The sequence below is a fragment of the Triturus cristatus genome, chromosome 6 (genome assembly GCF_964204655.1).
Source record: "Triturus cristatus chromosome 6, aTriCri1.1, whole genome shotgun sequence".
NCBI lineage: Eukaryota > Metazoa > Chordata > Amphibia > Caudata > Salamandridae > Triturus > Triturus cristatus.
Window position 1 is genome coordinate 1348045500 of NC_140589.1, and position 18002 is coordinate 1348063501.

Consider the following 18002-nt stretch of genomic DNA (forward strand, 5'->3'; position numbering starts at 1 on the left):
GATTAGATGGAGCTTATGCTCTACGGCAACTCTCTAATCTTCAATTCAGGTCTGCTATCTTCCTAACTGTTTTGGCCCCGCTCCGGGACCAAAGAACCAGATCAAAAGCTTGGGCATGTGGCTGGATCGCTCCCTGAATTTTAAATATCAGGTGTCGAAACTCTGGGCCACGTGCTATTGCATTCTGAGGATGCTTTGCAAAATACATCCTCTCGTCCCATTCCAGGCAAGAAGGATAATGGTCCAGGCTCTTATTCTATCACTCCTGGTCTATGGGAATGCCCTTTACTTAGGAGCCCACCAAGCTGCAACCTCCAAGCTACAGATCGTTCAAAACTGCGCAGCTCACCTGCTCCTACAGACCCCCTAAAGGCAATCAGACAAGCTGGCACTGAAGACTCTTCATTGGCTGCCTATAATGCAGAGAATAAAATTCAAGGCTTTATGTATCACGCATAAGTCCTTCTGTGGGAATGGACCGACAATCATTCGATCTATGATCACCACCTACTGCCCTAACAGAATCCTCCGTTCGGCTAACCTCTCAATCGCCGTGCTTCCAAAAATAAAAAGAGCAAGAAGTGGAGGGCGTTCCTTCTCTTACAATGCTGTTAAGCTATGGAACGCTCTCCCTCCCCACATACACCGGAAGCCCAAGCTAATGCCCTTCAGGAAACTCCTTAAAACCTGGCTTTTCCAAAATTCCACCTAACAAACTGTCCTCTCTGTCCATGTCCGCTGATAGTGCTGGGATGCCTTAGGGTAGTGTTGTGGGTTAATTTTCACTCTTGTATTTCCTATGCATGTTGTTCTGGTTTCTCTTGCCTGTGTTGTTAGGCTATGGCCAGCATTCTATGTTGTCATGGCCTAGCAACAGAATGCTGGGGAGGTGGGAGAATTGAGTGAAGGCAGTTGTAAGGTAACTGCTGTCTGGACTGGTGGTCTTTATTTCTATTCTTGTGAATAAACTCTTTCTACCGTTGGATTGGCTTCTGGACTTTTCTACTTTGGGAATCATCTTCATTTCTACACTGGCGATGAGTTGACCCTGCGTGGGGACAGGACTGCAGGACCACCAGTCTCCCCAAAACGAACCCACTAATTGATTCGTGCAATTCGTGAAATTCAGGTATGATTTTGACTGATGCTGTCGACACATGTTTCAGCTTGATACTAATGAAGAAATCAAGCCATCGATGTGCGCATTGTGTTTGAGAGGTTTCTCTACTCTTCTGACTGAACTCGACACTCGTTGCTGTCTTGCAGTTATCAAGTATTAAGTTCTGATACTTGGGCCGATAACACATCGGAGAAAGGACCGTGGCATGATGTTTACATCTTTTGCTGCATTATGGCGTTTAACAGCGCTATTGTGAATTAAACGTGTCGCATGTAAATTGGGAATCTAACAGTTACCATTTTGAAAAATAACTTGGCCAGAGTAGAATCTTACCGATCACCGTTGCTCGAGCGCTGCTGTGTGACGCGTTATCTTCCTCTGGCCTCATCTTGTGAGTAGCACCTACGTGCCTTGAACCACCCGGCGGATGTCAAAGGACATTGATGCAACGTGCCGCCATTTTAATTTTCACGAAGAAATCTGCCAATCGGGTTGCCGAGTAAGGGACATTTTTGTATTTGTCCTTGGAAGAAGAGCTTGACACCGGCTTGTGGGGAAGAGTACGCATCTTCTAATGGATACCGGATTGTGTTTCAGCGTGAATCAGGGATACACACACTTTCGCCTCGCGAAGACTCCACATGAAGTAGGAGTTTTATTATTAGACTTGTGGAAGGTGAATTCCAGATTGTGTCCTACCGTGTATCAGTGATACACACACTTGTGAGGACCAAACATAGTGCAGAAGCATTTATGTGCAGAAGCTTTATATATATTTGGACCGCATGCATTTACCATTGATTTTATTGCCCTATTGATATTTATACTGAGAATTCTACCTAGCTGCACCATCACACTTTAACTCTAACGATATTTTGTTGTTCTTCTCTCTTTTCTTTTTAGTCTTTATTTTTTTCAAATGATGGCTTCTTCAGGCATGTCTCAACCGCCACAATTTTTAACTGATGTTGGTGATCCTGCTTTGCCTTGGAAAAGGTGGAAGCCTCTGTTTGATTCATATCTCTTAGCTATTGGAGGGAAAACGTTTTCAGCAGTACGAAAGCAAGCCACACTTCTGCATAATTTAGGAGTGGAGGGTAGGCATGTGTATGACAGTTTAGATGAAATTCCATTAGGGCGGGGTGAGGGTGAGCCTGAAAACATTTATTGCATGTCTGTTTTGATGCTGGAAAATAATTTTGGCTCCAAAATTAATGTAGTATTAGAACGTCATAAGTTTAAACAAGAGAAAATTGCCAGTTATGTGGCTACATTGAAAACATTAGCTCGCACCTGTGAATTTGAACAGCTTACTGATTCCCTTATAAGGGATCAGATTGTTAGATGTACCAATGACCCGAAAGTTCAGCAAAAACTTCTTGCTAAGAATCCTGATCTTAAAGATACACTGTCTATTGTTGAAAGTATGGAGAATACTAACATGTGGGTGTGTGAAATGAAAGTGGAAAAGACTTCTGATGTTAACAGTGATGATAGGACTGTTCACGAGATTAAGAAGGATGAGATTAAAAAGGATGATTCAAAAAGCATGTTGAGGGGGAGTCTGAGTGAGAAAGATAGGAAGTTTCCCGGCCCTGATCAATCTTATTCCAGAAATAAGTCTTCTGATTCTGAGCATTTGGGATTTAGAAACAACAAGAATGGTTTTAAATGTTTCTGGTGTGGGAGTGAAAATCATTCACCCAACAGTCCCAGTTGTTTTGCTAGATCTGTGGTTTGCAACAAGTGTGGTAAGAGGGGTCATTATGCACGAGTGTGTCGTAATGGCAGGATTCAGGCTGTACAGCAGGTTGAGCAAGAGAAACAGTTCATTTGCAGTATCAGACATGATAGTACTGTTGACGATGATGCACTAGAAATGCCTGAATGTGAGGTGTTTGGTGGTCAGCAGTTCTCTGTTCTTGCAGATTCGGGATCACCTTACACCATGGTTGGAGATGCTAATTGGGATGCTGTTTATGGATTAGACAGAACTGAATTACTTCCCCCGGACATTAATCCAGTGGGTTATGGTGGGGTTAAGATTGATGTTTTGGGGTTTGTCATAAAGAAAATTCAGTTCAAGGACAGAGAGACTATGGGAAAAGTGTATGTGGCTAGGTGGGGAGACAATCTTCTTGGTTGGAGACACCAGAGATATGGGGATCAAATTGGATCCCAATTCACCACAAAAAGTGCTACTTTTGTTCCCTGGTTTATCTTCTGATGTATGTTCACAGTTTCAATTTGGATTAGGTTTGGATATTGCAGGACCATTTGAGTCTTTTGCGTATGATGAGCGCTATGTGCTTTTACTTGTGGATTACACTTCTAAGTGGGTAGTTACGAAGTGTGTGCTGGTGGTGAACACTAGAACTGTCGTGGAGTTCCTTTCAGATGAATTTTCAAGAGAAGGAATTCCAAAGCATCTCATTACTGACAATGGTGTTCAGTTTGTCTCCCATGAGATGAACATGTTTTTGAAGGAGTTGTCTTTCACACATTTTAAGACAGCCTTGTATTCTCCACAAGCAAATGGTCTAGCAGAAAGAATGAACAGGATTGTCAAATCTTGTGCTCAGAGGGCATTGCAAACTAGATCCTCGCTTAAAAAGATTCTTATAGGAACGTGGTGGGCCCACCGCAATACTCCCAATTGTGTAACTTCGGTTTCGCCTTTCTCTATTTTGAGAGGACGGAAGCCACATGACAAAATAAGTCCTCCTGGTAAATTTAAATGTTGAGGATGTACAAATGAGTGACCAAGTTGTTTTGAAACGTAGACAATATCAAGATAGATATAAAAAAAACTTTGATTCATGGCATTCCTCCTTCCTCAGACATTGGAGAGTGGGTGATGAAGTGTTAATCTGGTCTCCTGAGCAAAGGTCAATCACGATTTACTGGTCCATTCACTATTAAGGAAGTTAGGAATAATGTTGTTGTCTTGAATTCTGGTGAAGTGTGGAGCATGTCTCGACTTGTTAAATGGGAACCAGGAACCGGTCACATGCTTTCCTATGGTTCGCACAAGAGTTCCAATTTTGAAACTCAAAGTAATGTTCCTACTGTTCTTAATTGTGATGGTCAACGAAGGTTGAGATTTAAACCATCTTGGCACAAGGACTACAAAATGTTTAAGTAAGTTATATTTAAATTGCCTTAACTTATTGTGTCAGGGTTTTTCTCTTGTGGAGTTTTTTTTTTCCTCATGTGTTTGGGGAGGGAGATGTGTTGTGGGTTAATTTTCACTCTTGTATTTCCTATGCATGTTGTTCTGGTTTCTCTTGCCTGTGTTGTTAGGCTATGGTCAGCATTCTATGTTGTCATGGCCTAGCAACAGAATGCTGGGGAGGTGGGAGAATTGAGTGAAGGCAGTTGTAAGGTAACTGCTGTTTGGACTGGTGGTCTTTATTTCTATAATTGTGAATAAACTCTTTCTACCGTTGGATTGGCTTCTGGACTTTTCTACTTTGGGAATCATCTTCATTTCTACAGGTAGCTATGCACTTTATAAAGATTTTTTCATTCATTCATTAATAGCTCATAAGCAAATTGTGAGCCACACCCTATGTACACTTTCCCGATTTAAGTTTTTCCCCCCTTTTAACAAATCTGGATAATTGAGGAGTTTGTTATGCTTAACAGTGTGTAAAGATGCCTTTTCTAGATGGTTGTTGTGATAAACTGATTCCATCGAGTTTTTATCCCTCGCTGACGTAGTGATAATCATAGGTAAACTCGCCCAGTGGAAAAGCTGCTGAAGTCAAAACGTGTTAGTAGGCGACAGTTCTCACTCTTCACAGCAAAAGAATATGTCTTTGATTTGTCAGCATGTGCACTTAAATGATGATAGTTTTGCAGAGATCTGCAGATGTTGGAAGTTGAGATTTACTTATCTTGGAGATAGGTTGTCCAATGTAGAGAGACTGTCTAACTGCAGATTCCTCACTGACCCACATTCTTGCCTGTTCTTTGGCATAAAATGGCAACCTAAAGAGCTGCACACTGCATTATCTGATGTTGATGGCTGTGCGTCCGGCGGCACAGACAGAGATCAGAAAGAAACAAACGTCGGAGTGCAGAGGTGACGCATATATGGGGGCCCCGACGTCACATCTGGGGCATGACAGATTCGACATGGAGTGCATGACACTGCCTAACGACACGAGGAAGTTGCTACAAAAGTTTCCTGATCCAGCCTGGTGTCTGGGGAAATTCACTAAGTAAGGAAGCAGCGATTAGATAGTCTCAACTGGACAAGGTACTACCAAAGGTAAGTAACCTATTTGTTACTATAACTTTCAAATGTAAAAATGAAAACAGATCATTGCCATAGTGTGTAAGTGCTGTTTTTGTTTTTAAAACGTTTGAAATAGAGATGTCGCCTGTTGCTGCCAGTTAATTTTCTGCTGCATCCCTTCACTTTGATTTAAAATGTTTTATGTTTTTTAGTATTCTGAAGATATGAAACATAAAACTACACTTTTGGAACTCCAAAAAATGTTTACACATTTGATGGTAAGATCAGTCACAGTTGAAATCCTGTTTAACGTGATTATTTGTTTCTATATTGTGAAATTTAAATGCCATTTCGCACCTGTTTCTTTGTAAACGTATAGGTGTATGAGTTAATTAATTTCCTGGAGCGCTCTGTGTAAAAAGGGTTGCAGAGCTTTCAGCAAAGTTTTTTTTTTATTTATTTTTTTAAATGAATATCTGTCTCATGGCTTGCACAGGCTTACAGAATATTTCCAATATTAACATTTGACATACAGTTTACATATATGCCATTATTGTCCTTCTGGAAAAGGTGCAAGTAATCACTTACTTTAGAGCTTAAGCCATTTGTGCTGCTCTTTGTATGGGGCTCCAGTATACCATTTTGTTTTTCACAAAACTTCAAAAAATATTTGCATAGATAATGTTTTCAGTTAACTAAGCACATATCACCAACTGTCACATATTTTAAAAGTGCTTTTGCCACAGGCACCATTTTATATTGTCTTTTGTACCTTATGCCAAACCGTTAATATTTCCTGAAAATATCCCTCTTAATCACTTGAGAGATTGCAAACTTTAAATCTATTATTTTATTTTAAATGATAACCACTGACTCTTGTCTCCTTCCATTGAATAAGTTCCCCATTGCACCCCTAAAAGTGTTCATGCTCATGGCTACTAATAAATTGTATTTTTGTAAGGTGTTGCTGACTGATGTGTTCGAAAACGAGTTTGTTCACCGAGAGTGCAGAAAATATCTAGTTTGTATGTAGATGTAATTGAGACATCGCATTCTTCTTTATGCTGATTTAGTACTCATCTACCAAACCACACTTTAGGTATGAGTGGGGATTCTGTTTCACTTAATTTCTTTTTCAGTATCATTTTTTTCTTTCTTACATCTGCTTTTATCACTTTAAGGCACACATTGCCTTACCACAGACTATATGCAAGAATTCTTTGAACCGTTAAAGTGAGACTCCACAGTAAAAGCGGGAGAAATAATGTTACTAATGGATGCTTTTTTCCAATTTCTTAATTACTTCATCTCTTTCCCTTAGCTCCACTTTAGAGCTGTAAACGTTTTAAAGCCATGACTCGTAAACGACACCAGTTGACATTGTGCAGCAACATTTGTGCATCCATTAGGCTTCACAGGAAGTGACATAGCAATGCCGTACAGTTACCTGTGATATCAGTTGTTTTTTTCCCTGCTACTTCACAAACACCAGATCTGGAACCACTTAGATATTTATTCAGTTTATTTTACATTATTTTTCAAAATATTTTTTTCCCTTCGCTTTGATTTTTCCTAGCCTATGGTCTTTAAGCCTTGTTCCAGTTGTCCCAGACAAACATCTGTGACTGATCCCAGTCAGAATGCCTCTGGTGCCTGGGTACATCAGATAGCACTACATCTTGTGACATGTACACCAAGACGCACCAAAAGGTAATTTGATAGAAGGATCAAAGTTAGTGAAATTGTTGGTCTAGGATACCTTGTAAATCGAGGATGACATCCTGAAGTTGCTCATCCGAAAAACAGTATAACTAATACTGAAAACATAAGAGATCATTCTCTGACTTGAGAATAGTGGAAAATAGTACCAGTTCCTCTTCTCCAGGACACTTCTCCTCAAACATAGGTCATTTTCCACCCTCTGGTGCCACAGATTTCCAGGTTCTGTTTTTTGTTTCTTTAATCAAGTTGTATTGGCCATTTGTGCTATTCACAAGTCCTCTAGTGTGCCATCTTGAGTGGTCATGGTTTATTTTGGATGCTTTACGACATCAACTAGATTCGAGCAGCGTCCACCTCTAAGCCATTTATGTTACCAATTGGAAAACTGCCTTAAGCTTCAATTCCATCAGTGTCCCCGTTTAAGCCTGGGGTTGGTTCAAGGATTCAGTGTCATTAATCACCCTGATGGATCTTATATAAAAGACAGCCAATTGGAGAAAAACAATCACTAGACGGGAAATTTCCTGGTTGCAAAATGTCTTTGGTTTTAGACTCGGACGCCAGACATTGAGGATGGATTGTCACCTCTATATTGAACCAGACACTAAAAGTTTTATCACAAGAGTTACTGCCACCTTTTGAAGTTATGGGACTGCAAGCTGTACCCTCCCTCCATTGAACAAAGCCACTGCCCCACGCTTCCCAGGAAAGATGGTATCTCTTTCTCTCTTTGTCATCTGAAAGTGGTGACAATATTATAGTATTTATACCTAACACTCTGTTTTTGTTCCAATTGAATCCTATTCTTTGTTGTCCTTTATTGATTCATGTTTGCTTGGGTTGCATTCACCATTAAGCTTTCTCAAGCCTGCTGAATGATCCCACAATAGAAAGGAATGATTTGATAATAGTCCGACAAGTTGTCATTTTCTTATTGACTTGTATTTCTTATAATCTTCTTGAATTACTGAACACTCTTAATTAGTTGGTATAACCAGTTGTCATTGTCTTATCTGATATCACATTTCCCTTCTCATTTTACCTCAACTGTGTTTAGGTCTAGCATGCTTTGAGGCTTTACTTCAGGTGTATTGATTTAGAGGATTTGTTACAGCTGTTTGGGAATAGACTTTACTTGAGCCACATTGACAGTTTGAATCGTATTTATTAAGATTTGCACTGTATAAAGTAATAGTACTAAAATTGTAGGATTAAAGCTCATATCAATGATTATTATGAATAACCTGTATCTATATATCTGATAGAGACACTTAGTTGTAGCTTTCTTACCTTAGAATTTCCCCAGGCGTCAGTCTGGATCCTAAGATTTATTCTTCATCTGTACTCCTGTGCGTCATTAGGTGGTGTCTGTGAGAAAGTGGCTCTGTATATACTGTTCCCAAAAAAGTACAGGGTGTACAGAGTCCACAGTCCCCAGAGGTTTGGCAGAGGCTAAAGTTAGATATAACCTTACTCTCTAAAGTGGTAGCTTGGTCGAGCAGTAAGGCAGTATCAGAGGACAGTGTAAAGCATTTTGTTGTACACACTCAGTCAGAAAATGGTTTCACACGCTCAATAACTGAACTCTAGGCCAATGGTTTATATATAAAAAATATATGCTTGTTTTATTTTAGAACCAACAACAGGTATCAAAATATACTTTATCAGAATGAGATGCTTTAGGTAAATACTTTTGCAATATGCAATTGGCTTTTGTAGATATTAACAAGTTGTTGCTATAGGCAACACAGTTTAAACACAATAATGCATTGAGTTCAGTGGAAGTTTCAGTTTATCTGCAATAGATTACTCTCAGGATTACTTTGTAATTCCAGGACTGGATCCTAGATTCAGTCCTGGGACAGTTCTTAGAAACAAGTGACAAAAGTCGACTTGGTTACTACTAGGATTTTTAAGTAATATTTTGCTATTTTAAAAGTTGACACTTGGAAGACATTTCATAGAAAACAGTCAATGTTTCCCTATGGAAGAAAATGCAAGTTGCAGGTATAGTATGTTCTCATTACTTTTCTAATCCAGTACTGGGTGCCTAGACTCAGTACTGGGACCTTTATCCAAATCAGGTAAGTAATAACGTTTTTACAATTTATACGATTTTTAAGGAATATTTAAAGTTTGCAAAAATCGACACAAGAAATTTCACAGAAAAACAATCAATGATTTCCTATGGAAGAAAATTGAGTTACTGGTAAGTACGGTTATTTTGGTTTTTTTAAACAGACTTTATTGGGTCACAAAACAGAATACAGTCAATCCCCTTCCCCATTACTCCGCCCTCCAGCCAATTCAGAGCGTAGAGCAGTGACCAGTCCACCAAACTGATCATAACTGTACAGCATTCACCCCATCAACAGCTATGCTACGAGGTAGTCCATCCACATGATTAATCCACAGCGAGTGTGCGATATAACCAATATGCCCCCCGCCCCATCCCCCAGCAACCCCCCCAACATACCCCCCCCCCTAATCACCCCCCCAAGCATGTCGCCAGTATCTATCATAATTACATGCGTATCAAAGCCTCCCCTGCCACTTGTCGGATCAGTGGTAAGTACGGTTATTAATATTTTTCAGGGTCAGTGCTGGGCAGCAAGATCCAGCACTGGGAGCTCACCTAATAGCAGGTGAGTATTTTCGTTTTCATTACTCGGCTGATTTTTGGCGAATATTTTAAGTTTTGAAAACTCTACACTTAACTCAATTTTCCCCATAGGGAAATTTCTTCTATCGGGTTTAAGGTAAGTACTCGACTGGTAAAGTTAAGGTTCTGGGCACAGACTCAGGGGTCTCACAGGGTCAGGTAGGTGTACAGTAGTTACACCCTCAGCGGCACAGGGGCAGCCGGGTGCAGAGAGAGTTAGACCCAATGTTATCCTATGAGAGGCAGGGGGGCCTTGGTTGGTGGCTGCTACCTAGCAGGCCACGTGGCTGTGGGAGCTGGGCTCCTGGTCACTTGCTCAGGGCAAATGGGGGAGTAGATAGGTGTAGAGGTTACACTGCCAGGGCCACTCGGGCGGCGGGGTGCAGGGTGCTTTTGAGCCTTCGGGCGCTCAATTGATTTCAATGGGAAAGCTCTGGTTTGGAAAAAGGCTGCAAGCTCGGGGACGAAGAGGTAAGTTGGGTAGTTGGAGGATAGGTAGGTACCCAGGAGTTGGGCACAGGGGGCCGCAGGGCGCCGGGTGCAGGGGTGCCTTTTGATGTTGGGAAATCTTACCCTCTTTTGATCCCGGTTGGGGGGGGTACCTGGTTCTGAGGCTGCAGGCGTCGTCAGGAGCGTCGAGGGAAGTCCTTGGGTGCCGGACTCTGGGTCACAGTCGCCAGGGGGTCGTCCTCGTGGTCTTTGTTCCCTCCGGCACAGGCCAGGCTTGGCGGGTGCAGTGTGTGCAGGGTTCGCGGTTCCGGGCTGATGCCAGGGATTAGAAGCTGGTTTTGAGTAGAGCCTCTACTCATGGGAGTCCCAGGTGCTTAGAGCCAAAAGGTAGCCAGGTCCTCCGGGGTTTGTGAGGTTGCTGGCCACAAGAGGTGCCGGGTTGTAGCAGGAGCAGGTTTGAGGGTCGACAGGCCGGTAGGGCTGGGGACTAAGCAGTTGGTGTCTTTCTCTTCTTAGCAGCTGCAGGGCAGGTCTTCTTTCTTCTTGCTCTTCTTTGTATTTCGGAATCTGGAATCTGGGGAAGGAAGGTTCAGGGTGCCCCTAAATACTAGATTTAGGGGCGTTACAGGTAGGGAAAGGGCAGGGACCAATGGGTCCCTGTCCTGGGGTGGGTACACCCCCTATCCTGCCTCTCTCCTGTGGGAGGGGGGCAGTAGCCTAGTCCTGATTGGGTAGGACCTCCCATCTTCAAGATGGCGAGCGCCCGGAGATGTGCTTCACCTCGCCTCCCCCACCTGAGGGGTGGGGTTGGCAGGCTGGCACATCCCCTGTCCTTATTTGGGGTTTCTGGACAGGCTTCCCACCAGAGCGGGGGTTGCAAGTGGCCTGGGGAAGCTCACAGAGGCGGCATGCCTTTGAAGCTTCCCCCTGCCCATCCTGGGGGAGGAGATTTAGCACCTCGCCCAGGATGTGCATTGTTGCAGGCCCAGGAGAGCAGGGGCTCTCGTACCCAGGGGTCCAGCAACATGTTTGCTGTGTGGCAGCCTAGGCAGCCTCTCAGACCAGACGTGGATGGTAGGTTAGGTTTCAGAGGGCATCTCTAAGATGCCCTCTGTGGTGCTTGGTACATTAAATCCCACACTGGCATCAGTGTTGGTTTAATGTGCTGAGAAGTTTGATACCGAACTTCTCAGTCTTCAGTGTGGCCATTATGGTGCTGTGGAGTTCGTGTTTGATGAGCTCTCAGCACCATGTACTCTTAAATGGCAGCACTGCACTTACAGTGCCCAGGAATGGACCTGGGTACTGTGGGGGCACAGGGCTCATGCTCCTGTGCCCACACCACTGGCATAGGGCACCCAGCTAGAGGGGTGGCTGATGTATGCCAGGGCAGTGTAGGTGATGGGCATGACACACAGGGATGTTTGCCATGTTGACTCTTTTTGTCTTGTACCCAGACATTCAGCCTGCAAGTGCAGTGTGTATGTGTGTTCGGTTACAGGGCCTCTAAGGGTTGCACAACGAGTGCTGCAGCCCTTAGAGGCCTTCCATGGTCACAAGGCCCTGGGTACCATTTACCAGGGGCTGACATGTGGCCAGGGTTTGCCAATTTGGAGGTTTTTATTTAGGGAAGGAACATAGGCCCTGGGCACCTGATTGGCAGGAGTCCAGGGCACACTCAGTCAAAGTAAATTCAGCAATTCAGCGAAAAGTGGGGGCATACCATGCAAGAAAGATGGCACTTTCTCACAGTGTCGGTCTCAATGCCCCCATCATGGGCGCCGGGATGACAACGCTGGACCTACATAGATGCCACCTATGCACGCTGACTTTAGTTCTTTCTTTTTCTGCCCCAGCCTAGCGCAGATCCAGAGAGCGCTACCCCTAGCCACTTTTTGGCTAACTTTTTAAAAACCTTTTGTCAACGTCTTTTTCAAATCATAGACTCGTGATGCGTCGAGGATGTCCCAGAGAAGGCCCTTCCTCAAGTCCGTGGTTCCTGCCACCAGATGATGTCTGTGAGGGATCCGCACCTCATGTGCCTTTGGTGCCTGGAGCGTGACCACGACCCAAAGTCATGCTCTGAGTGCTGGGCCATTAACCCGAAGGCTTTGCAGGAGCGGTCCCGAAAGCTGCTGGACGCCTGCCGCTTGGCTGCACGTCGCTCCCGTTTTAGTTAGAGGGGAAGGTCTTGAACGGTCTCGGAGCCCACACTCCTCGCGCTTGAAGTCATTGGGGAGATCTTAGGTTAAGTCAGGAAAGCACAAAAAGAAGCCAAAGAAGCACAGGCATTCTTCGACTTCTCTCTGTTGGTCGGCAGACTGTACGCGGGATCCCGAGCATCGTTGCTCGAAGGCTCTGTATCCCAAGCCCACTTCTGAGACAGCTCTGCGCTTCCCTCCCTTTCCGGGAGCTGGAGCATCTCCTGCCCAGTTCCAGAATTTCTATAAGGCCTTGTACCTCATATTTGGGCAGCCCGGCTCCGCTGACGTGCCTTCTGGACCCGTGGAGTCGGTAAGGGGCCCTGGGACTTTGACACTGGTGGCACCGGCTCCAGAGGGTCCCCGTGGATCCAGGCCTGGATCCGAATCAACACCGGTTTATCTCACTTGACCTTCCCCGATGACACTCCCAGCGTCGACCGTGCCCGCGGTCGGCGACGACCCCAACCTCATCCCCAAAGTGGACACGGAGCTGGACTGACGTCGGAAGAGACTTTCGTTCCTCTGTTCATTCCTGGTGTTCCTTTTGGGTCAGAAGATGAGGAATAGGACTGGGACCCTTAAACTGACCAGCTTGAGGAACCGGAATGGAGAATGGACCTGGGTGATGCCAGTGGTCTGAACACTTCCCCTGACACTGGCCTGCTTTCTCCCCCTACCATAGCTATGGGGGAGGAGCTTCCTATGCTGTGGTGGTGATGTGGGCAGCCGAAGCCTCGAGCTCCCTACGGTGGCAATCAGGACTTACCTCCTGACAGAGGTGTTTCAGCCTGCGACTTCCTCTTTTAAAACTCTTTTGCCGTTCAATGAAACCCTCACGGATGTCCTTCTGGGGACTTGGTCCAAGCTCAGCACAGGGTTTCCTGTGGATATAACAATTGCCCGCCACCACCGCCATGGGAGACCCAGCGTTCCTGACCAGACACCCCTCCCCTGAGAGCTTGGTATTCCAAGCTTCTTCGTCAAAAGGTGCATTCCCTTCTGCTCTCCCAGATAGGGAATCCAAGAGGCTGGACCATCTTGGGAATATGTTCTCTTCCTTCAGCATGGCATTGTGGTCGGTAAATACTGCTTGCCTGTTGGGCCGATACTCCCATACTATCTGGGATAGTGTCACTCAGATGCTGTCTCAGTGCCCGGAGGAGGCCTTGGCCAGTCTCTCTCAAGCAGTTGCAGACATAAGGGATGCAGCCAGATTCACCATACAATGTGGACTAGATACTACCGACTCACTGGCCGAACGATTGTCACTTTGGTAGCTGTTAGATGCAATGCCTAGTTGAGGACTTCTAGCTTCTCAGGGGATGTCCAGTCTTCCTTGATGGACATGCCCTTTAATTGCACTAGCCTTTTTTGCAACAAGGCAGACTCAGCGCTCGAGCGCTTAAAGGATTCTCGAGCTACAGCCAGATCCTTGGGCCTCGCTGCTACCTCACGTCCACCTCAGTCTGCCTTTTGTCCCTTTCTTGGCTATGGAAGGGGCGCCCAGCCACCTCCTGTCCAGCCCACCAACAGCCACGCAAACTGTCCAGCCTCTGCGTGGCCACTGACTTGGGACTCTGCGTCCTCACAGGTCAGGGAGCCATCAGGTGGGCCAGTCCATCCCCTCCCCCCCCCTCCCCCCCTTCCGCAGCAGCATCCAAACCTTCCAAGTCCGATGTTTCAGGCCCATCAACAGCAGCACCCAAACCTTCCAAGTCCAATGTTTTAGGCCCATCAACTGCCAGTTGGAGGCAGGATCCATCACCTCCTCCACTGGCAGTCCATAATGTTGGACAGGTGGGTTCTGCAAATAGTCCGAAGGGGCCACTCCCACTCCTTCGCCACTACCACCTCCTCAATTTCACCTTCTTACAATCACATGGCGGTGGATCATTTAGCACTTGTCCGCCAGAAAGTATCAACTACTTTCTGGTCCTAAAGAAGGACAAAGGTCTGCGTCCTATCTTAGACCTCCGGGAATAGGGCTCACTCTAGCCCAAGTTCTTTCTGCACTCGACCCAAGAGACTTAGCTTTGGTTCACGGTGGACCACGAGCACTTATAGTTTACCTTGCTACCCTTTAGCATTACCAGTGCCCCTCGGGTGTTCACAAAGGTGATGGCGGTGGTCACAGCTCATCTGCGCAATTCAGGGGTTCCAGTCTATCCCCTATCTCAGCAACTGAGTTTTGAAGGTGGGCTCTCCCCAGGCTGTCTCCGCCCTCTCCAGACCTCCTGCATTCACTGTGATTTACTATCAACATGCCAAAGTCACACCTGACTCCCTGTCAGAAGCTCCCTTTCATCTGGGCTGTTCTGGACACAGTGCAGTTTCAGGCCTATCCTCCAGAGCAGGGAGCCCGGGATATTCAGGCTATGATACCGATGTTCCAACCTCTTGGCGGGCCCACCACTCAGGCACACGAGCGCTCCTCTCCTGTCGTTGTACCGCCAAGCCAGCAATAAAGCGCAGTGAAGTAGCCAGTCACTCGCTCCATGATCTTCTGCCACAGCGGTGTGAGCGGCGAGCAGCATGTGGAGCGTTGCGGGTCTCGCAGGGGCTTCAGTGTCATTCCCTTATCTTTCGAGCCTCAGGAGAGGAGGAGTCCGCCATTTTATTGTTTCCACGCTCCCACCGCCACGCCGCGGAAGCAAGTGTGTATGTGGGTGTTGGGCCCCGGTGGTGAACCCCGCCATTCTCAGATGGAGTAGATACTCTCGTCAGGAAGTGGCAGCCAAAATTGTCGCTGTAAGGATGTTAATTGGCAGGAATTACGTCTGCCATGTTCGGCAGTTGACCACGCCCGAGTCTTTGACTCCTGGTTGCACGAGGGATGTCCCATCGTCGGACCGGCTTCAAGCCCTGTGACTCCTGTCACAAGTGGATGTCGGTCACCGATCCGCACCTCGTGTGCCTTTGGTGCCTGGAGCGCGACCACGATCCGAAGTCATGCTCGGATTGCCGGGCCATGAACCTGAATTCTTTGCGTGAGTGGTCGGGAAGCTTTTGGAGGCCTGGCAGTCCGCTCCGCACTGCTCGAGGTCCCCTTCGAGAGGAAGGTTGCGAGACCGGTCGCGGAGTCTTCACCACTCCTCTTCAAAGTCTTCGCACTCCTCCGGTAGGTCGAAGCTCAAGAAGAAGGTGAAGAAGCATCGTCGCTCTTCGCCTTCTCCCCGTCCGTTGGCCGACGCAGGACCTGGAGCATCATAGCTCTCAGGCTCCTCCCTCGGAGCCCACTAGGACGGCTCCGCGTCCCCTGCCCAGCTTGTTCAATTTTACGAAGCGCTGCACAGCATATTTGGGCAGCCCGATTCCGCAGGCGTGCCTTCGGGCCCCACATACTCAGTTGGGGGCCCTGGGCCTTCGAAGCCGGCGGCTCCGGCGCCACAGGTTCCCCTGGATCCAGATCGGTGCCGGTCGACCTCACGGTACCTTCCCCGGTGCCGATTCCAGTGGCGATGCCCCCGATGCCGGTTGTGCCCCCAAACTCACCTCGATGTGGACACGGTGCCGGACCGACGTCGGAGGGTACTTTTGTACCGCTGTTCATCCCTGGTGTTCCCTACTGCCCTGAGTGGCAGCCAGAGGAGGGTAAGGAGGACTGGGGAGGGTCTATTGTCCCTCTAGCAGTCCAACTTGAGGAGCCGGACTGGCGAGAGGAGTTGGGTGATGCCAGTGGCCTGGATACCTCCGCAGACCTTGGTATGCTTTCTCCCCCTACCGTAGCTACGGAGGAGGGAGCCTCCTACGCTGTGGTGTTGCGTAGGCCGGCTGAGGCCTTGGGCCTCGAGCTTCCTACGGTGGCTGTCAGGACCATCTCCTGACTGAGGTGCTTCAGCCGGCAGCAGCCTCTATGGAGCAACTGCTGCCTTTTAATGAGGCCCTCACTGACATCCTTCTGGGCACTTGATCCAAGCCCAGCACAGGGGCTCCTGTGGACAGGATAATTGCCCAACACCACCGCCCGGCCACGGGCGACCTACTTTTCCTCTCCCAACACCCTACGCCTGAGAGCTTGGTGGTCCAAGCCTCATCCTCAAATGGCGCATTCCGTACTGCTCCCCCAGATAGGGTATCCAAGAAGCTGGACCATCTTGGGAAGATGTTTTCTTCCTCCAGCTTAGGACTGCGGTCAGTGAACACCGCATGTCTCTTGGACCATTACACACACAGTGTGGGATACGGGTGCGCAAGTTCTGCCACAGTGCTCGTGTTAGAATTGGGGATCTCTGGTTGGCACAGGTAAAGACTTGTGACAAGCAGTGACCCTCTCCTCTAGTCAGGGTAAGGGGTTACACTCCTAACACAACCCCTGCTCACCCTCTAGGTAGCTTGGCGCGAGCAGACAAGGCTTATCTCAGGCCGTTACAGGTTAAGCATTTGTGCCCACTTACAGTAACTCAGTGACAACACCACAAATGGACTCCATACTGGGATTATCAAAAATAAGTAGTTTTATATAGACCGAGACCAAATAACGATAAAAAGGCCCTTAATACTAATGGTAATAAGCAGTTCTTGTTTCGAGCGTAATTTCAAGGTTCTGTGCGGTTCGTTCCTCTTCGTACGGTTCGTACAGGGATAAAAGATGCTTAAGAACGGGTCTCACAATGCTGCAGATGCTCCGGTGCGAAGCGTACACCCTGCGGTGCTTAACGTACACAGTACCTTATCTTGGAGAGTTCGTCACGGACGATGCGATGAAAACAAACGCGTTGTACGGTGCGATGTCCTCCTGTTACGGTGCGAGCTACGGCTCGTTGGGGGCCTCAGTCGCGTTGTTCGAGGGGACGGTGCGTAGGTACGGTGCTCTTGATGTTCGTTGCGACTTACGAGCCATATCTTGAGAGCGGCACTTTTTCCTTAAGCGTGGTGCGAAGCAGGCAGTATGCTCAGATTGTGAGCGACGTACCTAGCCACTCTACGCGCAGCAGCCTGCCCACAACAGGGGTAGGGGGCACGCCTGAGCAGTACGATGCGAAGGGGGGAAATCAAAGTGCGGCACTAAGTCCTTCCTTCACGGTGCGAGCTATGGCTCGTAGGGGGGCCTTAGTCGCGTTGTTCGGGCCGGACAGCTTGGCACAACCTTTCCAGTGTACGCGTCGATCTACGAGGCGCACACTTCTCTCGGCTTCGGCGCTACAGGGAGAACGGCGGTTCTCAGCGGCGTTTCTCAAGGCGGTGAAGTCCACAGTTCCTGGGACTTCGTTCAGGGGGCAAGCTCAGTCACAAGCCCTTGGAGATCTTAAAAAGCACAAGTTGAAATAAAGTTTCTTTAGCAATCTTTCTCCTCTCCTTCAGCAGCAAGGCAACCACTGCAGGCCAATCCCCCAGGTCAGAGACAGTACTCCTCCTACAGCTTTCCCGGTTCCTTCTCCTCAGGCAGAGGTTTGTCTTGTCAGCAGGATCTGATTTCTTAGGAGCCAGGGCTCCTATATTTATACTACATTTCTTTTGTTCTTTGTGGCCAGGGGGCCTTTGCCTAGTTCAGTCCGGTTTCTGAGCAGGCTTCTGCTTTCCGTGTGCAGGGCAGAGACATCAGACGCTCCACAGGAGGTGGAGCCAGCATTGTGGTGGCAGAGCACAGCCCTAGCCAAAGTC

General features: G+C 47.2%; 1 protein-coding gene across 1 annotated transcript in view; it reads left to right on the forward strand.

Annotated features, from left to right (window-relative positions):
* USP34 (ubiquitin specific peptidase 34) overlaps nt 1-18002 on the forward strand; it is a 2509780-nt gene that overhangs the window by 1001229 nt on the left and 1490549 nt on the right. The window contains exon 43 of the mRNA XM_085612349.1: nt 5576-5641. Coding sequence (XP_085468475.1) covers nt 5576-5641 — 66 coding nt within the window. The remainder of the gene's footprint in view (nt 1-5575; nt 5642-18002) is intronic.